This window comes from Humulus lupulus, chromosome 4 (genome assembly GCF_963169125.1).
Source record: "Humulus lupulus chromosome 4, drHumLupu1.1, whole genome shotgun sequence".
NCBI lineage: Eukaryota > Viridiplantae > Streptophyta > Magnoliopsida > Rosales > Cannabaceae > Humulus > Humulus lupulus.
The window spans coordinates 52,188,091-52,195,910 of record NC_084796.1 but is presented as its reverse complement, the minus strand read 5'-3'; the positions used below and the strand labels follow the sequence as shown (position 1 = coordinate 52,195,910).

The following is a 7,820-nucleotide window of genomic DNA, read 5'->3' as shown; positions in this document are numbered from 1 at the left end:
TCCATGGTCACTTCTGATTCTGTACACTTTGACAATCTTCGTTGATTTCTCATTCTGGAGCTTTAGGCATAAGGCAGAGAACACTCCAAATGTATCTTATTTTTCTTTGATGAATTCCACCCATGTGAACCGAGAGTAGTCGTCGACACAGACCATGACAAACCTTTTTCCGCTCAAACTTTCATTCTGCATGGGTCCCATGAGATCAATATGCAGCAATTCCAGAACTCTGGATGTTGCAAGAACATTTACTGGTGGATGTGAGGCTCTAATTTGTTTCCTGAGTTGACATGGTCCGCAAAGTCTGTCACGATTAACCTTTAACTCCGGAACCCCTCTTACTGTCCTTAGTTTCACAATTCTTTTGAGATCGCGATAGTTCAGATGTCCTAAGCGATAGTGCCACAAATCAGGTTTGTCCAGGAACACTCGTTGACACTTGATTTGAGTGGACAATGCATAGCAATTATCAGCTGTCCTGCTTCCTGTCAAAATTGAACACCCATTAATTGAAACTAAACAACGAGTTTTATTGAAACTTACCGTATAGTCAGCGTCGTAAAGCTGACTTATGCTGATGAGATTGGTCTTTAGTCCCTTCACATAGAGCACTTCTGATAGTGGACTGACTCCCGCGATTTCTAGCTCTCCTTTACCAAGAATCTGTCCTTTGTTCCCATCTTCGAATGTGACTAGTCCCTCTCTTGTTTCCCTAAAGTTCATAAGAATCTCCTTATTCCCTGTCATGTGACGCGAGCAACCGCTGTCGAAATACCACATATCATCTTTGAACGCAACAAGAGATGTATGAGCCACCAGAGCGACATTCCTACTACTATTGGAACGCCCACCCCTTTTAGATGACTTATCCGGAAATATTGTGTTTCTCTGGACCAAGAGCTTGATATAGTTTTGTAATTTGTAGCACCTCGGACGAATGTGCCCTCGTCTATTGCAGAAGTGGCAGATGGGGACAAAATGATTTCCTTAGGCTGATTTGTGTACAGAACTGGTTCTTCCCCCAGTGTTGTCCTTAATACTGACATCTGTCTCATCAGCCTTACCTACAGACTCATCTCCGCTGTGATCAGATTTGGCTGTGACGAATGATGGCTCCTCAATTGACAAATCATTCCCCTTTTTTGTACAACATTTTGTATCCAATTGAGGTTCTATCACCATATGGCTTCTGAAGCTGTAACGTCTGATTTATAGCGGCTGTACCAGGAGGAATAAACTCTAACGATTGCTTAGCACGGACTAGCTCAGCTGTGATCTTGTAAATCTCACTCTCTTTTTCCTCCAATTGCTTGATGAGCTTCTGTACATGGGTTTCTAGAGCTTGTTTCTCACCTTCAAGCTTTTTGTTAAGGTCATCCAGGGCTTTCGTCTTTTTGCCATGTACCCCCACTAAGCAAACATTTGCTCATACGCCGCTTGTTTCTGGGGACTCTCCTCATCGGACCCACATGATTCTTCTTCCTCTGAGGTTTCGGATTTGGAGCTTCTTGCCATAAAGGCCACCATTTGCTTTTCTCCATCAGAATCACCACTAATGTTTTCTTCTTTATCTTCGTCGTTGTCACTCCAGGTTACAGCAAGCGCCTTCTTCTTTTTGAGTGTGTTAGCGCATTCGGCTTGAATGTGACCGAATCCTTCACACTCACAACATTGGATTCCACGATTCTTCTTTTCAGGTTGTTGACCTTGTTTGGGACCGTTGTAAGGCTGCTTCCTGTATTGATTTTCCTTCCCTCCATAGTTATTCTTCTTAAAGTTCTTTTTTAGGAATCTGGCATAGTTTTTGGTCAACAGTGCGAATGTTTCATCAGACATGTCCCCAAACAGATCTACACTTTTAGACTTTTCTTCTTTGTGAACAAACGCCACACTGCCCTCTGGTTTATCCTTCTCAGAATCTTTTGGCTTCTTGTTCTTGCTCCACCTTTTCAAGGTCATCTCATAGTTTTGTAAGGACCCGATCAGCTCATCAAGATCCAATGTCTCAACATCCCTCATTTCTTCAATGGAAGTAACTTTGGACTTGAAACGCCTTAGTAGGACTCCCAAAACCTTTCAAACTAATTTTGCATTGGAGTACGTCTTTCCTAATGCATATGACTCGTTAGAGATGTTGCAAAGTTTAGCATGAAATTCTGCAACTGTTTCGTCCTCATCCATTGAAAGATTTTCAAATGCCTTTGTAAGAGATCTAAGCCGAGACTTCTTTACCGCATCAGTACCTTCGTTCTTTATCCTCAATTTCTCCCAAGCATCCTTGGCAACCTCACAGTTTGCGATCACCTTTAATTGATTGGTGGATACTGCATTGAACAGAGCATGCATGGCCTTGGAATTGTAGTTTGCCAGCTCAATTTCCTCAGGTGTCCAGGCACTCATTGGTTTGGTTTTTTCGATTTCGCCCTCTCTTTCCCTTGGTGAGATCCAACCTTCCTCGACAACCATCCACACTCTTTCATCCACTGCCTTGAGAAAGGCTCTCATCTTCGTTTTCCAATAAGGGTAGTTAGCCCCCTCTAGCATGGGTGGACGACTAGTAGAACCTCATTCCCTGAATATTTCCATCATACAAGAGACAAACAAACTCGTGACACTCTTCGAGATGGAACTCCAAGAGGGTTAGTCGCAACAGAAAGTTCAATAGTAGATAAATGCAGAAAAAAAAATCAAGAACCGAGTGAAATACACACTAGGTTAAAAACACCTTATAGTAAGCCCAGGGAATCACTGCTTCTCATAGAACCAGAAGGCTCTGATACCAATTGAAAGTGTTATACCTAACTTCTTGAATCAAGAATTGATCTACTAGAACAAAACGAACAATTTAAAGCAAAGTAAAATCACACATAGAATTTTACAAGCTTCATCTACACTAGGAACGAATTCCAGCCGACTAGTGTTTGGATCAGGTAAGATGTAACTTTCACTAATAAATCCAATGTTAATTACAATAACCAGTTCAGAAATGAAATCAACATCTTTACAATACAAAAGTTACAGATTACCCTAAAAACTTGAATAACCACTCAAGAACAGTTTCCCAATCCCTTGGAACTTGTGAACCGAATCCCTCGATTCAAACACTCAAGATCCCCTCGAGCAAGCTAGTTGAATCCCTCTACTAGCTAGATTCGAACTCCCTTCGAATCAGATCAGAACCTCCCACAGCTCTGCAACAAGCTTCACCTCCAACAATGGTGAACCTGCAAAAACAATAGAAAGAAAGAAGAAACAAAGAGAGAAAAACAAGATTCTGTTTTCTCACAATGACAAAATAATAGAAAGGAGGTTGGGTTGTTAGAAACAGATTAATCTATTTATAGCAACCCTAACCACTAACTGATCAACTAAACAAGCAGCTAATAAGATTTAACACGTTTCTAATTAAACCGACAATAGTTGACGTGTACTTATTAATCTGCAGCACACAGTAGATGTAACTGGAGACTAAGTAGTACTAACAGAGACAACATATGCAATATACAATTCAAAGACTGAACAACAAACCCTGTAGATGAAACAACACAGACATATTTTGACATTCATATAAAAAATGCTGTTACAGTTTTTATTTTTATTTTTAAAAGAATATTCAATGATTTTTTATTAGAGTTTAAATATTTCAATGAATTTTTTAAATAATAATCCTGACCAATGAGAGACTACTACGCATGTGCTTACCTAACAGTTGACTGGGTACTTACAACTGCCAAGAAAATGCGACAAAAGATATAACGTGCAATGCACATTTTGTCTAGTTTTATTTTAAAATTTTATTAATTTTTATGATTGTCATATAAATTTTAATAAAATAAACAATAATATATATAAAAAATAACATAAACATATTTAAAGAAAAATTGAACTAAAATATTGTCTATATTTTAAAATAATAATAATAATATGGTAAATGTTTAGATTACTCAATATAAAAAACATTCATGATATTATTCAAAGCACACATCAATAATTAGAGAAGAAGTATGTTTATTCTCGATAAAAGATAAACGTTATTCTAATTTATTATATAGTTACAAAATCATTCTATTTGTATACACATGATACTTATATATATAATGTATTTATAATATTTGTTGTTGTTTAATATACATAAATATATCTCTTTTATATAATAAGTGTGTAGATAACGAAAATTCTTAGTTTTAACGATTTTTTATTTTTTTTAATGTTAACTTTAACAGAATATTCTTATATTTAACAAAATATTATTATATTTAACGGTAGTTTGTAAACATTTAAACTTAAATAAATAAATAATTACAAAAATTAAAATATGATACTTTTAAGATATTTTACAATGATAATTATTTAAAAATAATAAATAATTAAACAAATTAAAATATGATATTTTACAATAATAATTATTTAAAAATTATAAAATCATACGGTTTTATAACTTAAATAAAATTTAATTAAACTTAAATTCACTTATTAAAATAATATCATATTAAACATATAATAATATTGCTTTTTCAAAAAAACTAGCATGAAACTTAAATTTAAAATTCACATATAATATTTAATATTACACTATACATATAATATATAATCTCTTGTTGTCACTCTCAAATTCAAAAACTAGAACAAACATAAACTTAAACAAAAATAAATAAATTATTTAATTATAATAAGATATTTATTTGACATTAATATAAATTTAATAAAAATAATTAACAAATTTTATAAATAAGACCAAGCAAACGTGTATATTGCACATTGCTTGCATATAACATATTTATATAAGTTAGATTAAGTAATAAAAAGCCAACATGTTTTCTTTTTTAAAATAAATGATAAATTTTTTAATAAAATTTAAGATTATTTATTATATATTATTATAATAATGATATTTTATAATATTTAAATTTATATTAATATAATTCTTAGATATTTATTCTATTGATATCTTATAAAAATTAAGATTATATATTTACTCTACCAAAAATATATTCAGTTAAATATTTGTAATGTTAAACTAAAGTAAAAAAAAATCATTAAAGCCAAAAAAAAAAAACAATTAAATACACACTATAAATAATATATATATTTATAGATTTATATTTGTTTCTTTCTCTAAACTTGAATTACTGTTATTATTTTAATTTAGTTCAGTCATAAGATATTAAACATATAACTATGTTCTACTGATCTTGACCAAACACACCATTCATACAACATAATTCCATTGATTTACTCTTCTTCATCTAACTGTTGCGCATATATGCATACTTACTCAAGTTAATTTGACACTTCAAGTTCATTTCCAGTGGAAGATTCAAGACTAGCCAGTTCTACTTGTTGACTGCTAGCCGAAGCAACCGTGGCTAGTATTTTTGCCAACTACTTGAAGGGGATGACCAACTCAATACTCCAAAAATGAAGAAAACCAATCTCTCAGCATCTGTTAAAATCATTGCTTTTATGGTTTAATTCAATACGAAATGCCTTTTCCAAGAGAAATTTTCCCAATCAAATAAATGATTTCCAGTCATACTCCAAACAAAGTTCATGAGCTAATTTGAAATATCAAACAGCCTTATAATTTGAATTGACGGGGAAGGCGACCACATTTGGTCTGTAATCTCAAAATTTCTCTTGCAAAAGCTTGATTACCCGTTAACAGAAGTCCATCCAAAACTCGATGAAAAGTCAACCTCCGGGGTAGAAACCCTCTCTCAACCATCTCAACCAACAATTTCCCAGCAATCAACAAATCTTCTGATCTCTTCCTCACAAACATTGCACTAATCAAAACATTGTAGGTATCCAAATTAGGCAAGCAATTCGCGCTGTTCATCTTCCCAAACACATTCAACCCTTTTTCAATCTCCCCAGCTTCGCAAAAGTAACGGAGCACAATGGTGTATATCTGTACATTTGGCTCACAATCATCACCCTTCATTCGATCCATAAACTCCATCGCCCTCTCCATTTGACCCGCATGACAAAGTCCTCTAATCAACACAGTGTAAGTTATAGAATTAGGCACATAACCCTTCTTCACCATCTCCTCAAAAACAACTATTGCATTCTCAACACTATCTTTCTTACACAAAACTTGAATCAAAGCATTGTAAGTGGCAACTGAAGGAAGCACACCCTCCCCAACCATCTCGTTAAAAAATTTCAGAGCTTTCTCAATCTCACCAACAACACCGAAACCATGAACCAAAGTAGTATAAGTAACAACATCAATTTCGCACTCCCTTCTCTTCATTTCCATAAAAAAATCCCAAGCCTCCTTAATCTGACCAGCTCTAAGATACCCTTTAAGCATTACGTTATACGTAGTCAAAGTCGGGTTTAATCCCCTCTTCACCATCTCCTCCAAAACCTCCAATGCCTTGGGAGTTCGCTTAACCAAACACCATCCATTTGCAATTATATTATAACTAATGGTATCAACCTTAAACTTAGTCCTGAAAACTTTCAACAAATTATAAGCCTTTTCTACTCTATTAGACTTACATAACACATCAAGAAAAGCATTGAATGAATTCAAATTTTGAGGACAACCGTGTTCGTGCATAGACAAAAAGACCTTAACAGCTCTATCAGGCTTACCAGCAGCGGCGTACCTCTCGGCTATAATGGCAAAAGTTTTGGGGCCGGGACCGAGCCGGCGAGAGCGCATGCGGGCGACTAGGGTCCAGACAGTCTTATAGTCCCGCAAACGGGCGGCGAGGTCAATTGCGTGGTCGAAGGAAGAGGAGGAGTGCGCATAGTTTGGGTGGTGATCGAGGACCCTGAAAAACTGGAGGGCTTTGGGTCCATGGTTCCAGAGTCGCTTAAGGATCTTATCGATCAGGTCCGGGGTCCAATCCAAAGTGGGGTTGAGAAGGGTTTCGGGTAGAGCTTCTGGGGCGGCTTTTAGAATGATTTCGGTCATGGCGAAGACTTGGGCCGCCTCCGCCGGTGGCATGGCGGAGAGTGAGCGACATGGAATAGAGATAATGGGTTTTAGAGCTTGGCTTGGGATTTTCTTTAGCGGGGCTTTACGAAGCAGAGTGAACATTTCCTGTAGGTCTGCACATTTCCCTCCGTTTTCTCCCCAACCAAACAGATAATCTGAAAGAGAGTCGTTGAGAAATTAGCCACTAATTGCTTTTTTCCGTTGGGCTTGGGCTTTTCCCTTTATTTTGCTAAAGCCCAAAGTAGAGCATGGAGTCGCTTTTTAATAATTTTTTGTATAAAAATATATTTAATATATGTAATTTTTCATTTTTAATAATATTCTTTTTTTATTGTTATTTTTAATTACCCCTAATTAATTTATTTTTCCCTATTTTTCCTTTCTAAAAAAACTTCTTGTTAAATTATTAAAAAAAATTATTGTTAATTTTTTTTTAATATCAGTGTTATATCTTCCAGCTAAATGCGTTTTTACAGGGGAAATTTGACTATTCATGCATTAAATGGGGCACCGTAGCAAAAATACCCTACCCAGTGTATACATATGCATTTAATGCTAGTATTTATATTAGTTCCAAAAATATCCCTCTCATTTGTTTCCCACTTTTTCTCTCGACTCTCTCTATTCTCGGCCCGAAACCAAAATACCAAAATCCTCATAAACTCTCACTCTCCTTTCGCACAGTGTTTCCCACATTGTCTTCCATGACCACAGCAGCACAGAAAGTGGCAAGAAACCATTGTCGGAGTAGAGTATTTTAGCTAGAAAACCCACTAGACTAAACAATCCCGAAATAGGCAAAGGTCAGGGATTTACTTATTTATTCTGCAATTAATTGTCTGGGCCTGGTTTATTTGTTAATTTT

General features: G+C 35.4%; 1 protein-coding gene across 1 annotated transcript; it reads right to left on the bottom strand.

The window, feature by feature from the left end:
• Positions 1-5,000: 5,000 nt before the first annotated feature.
• LOC133830435 (pentatricopeptide repeat-containing protein At1g74900, mitochondrial) lies at positions 5,001-7,120 on the bottom strand. The gene has a single exon (XM_062260411.1). It carries the CDS (start codon positions 7,055-7,057, stop codon positions 5,579-5,581), a length of 1,479 nt encoding a protein of 492 aa, XP_062116395.1. The 5' UTR covers positions 7,058-7,120; the 3' UTR covers positions 5,001-5,578.
• Between the last annotated feature and the right edge of the window lie 700 nt (positions 7,121-7,820).

What these genes read in the sequence shown, in the direction of transcription:
- LOC133830435 (XM_062260411.1), bottom strand. Translation starts at nt 7,057, where the DNA reads ATGTTCACTCTGCTTCGTAAAGCCCCGCTAAAGAAAATCCCAAGCCAA.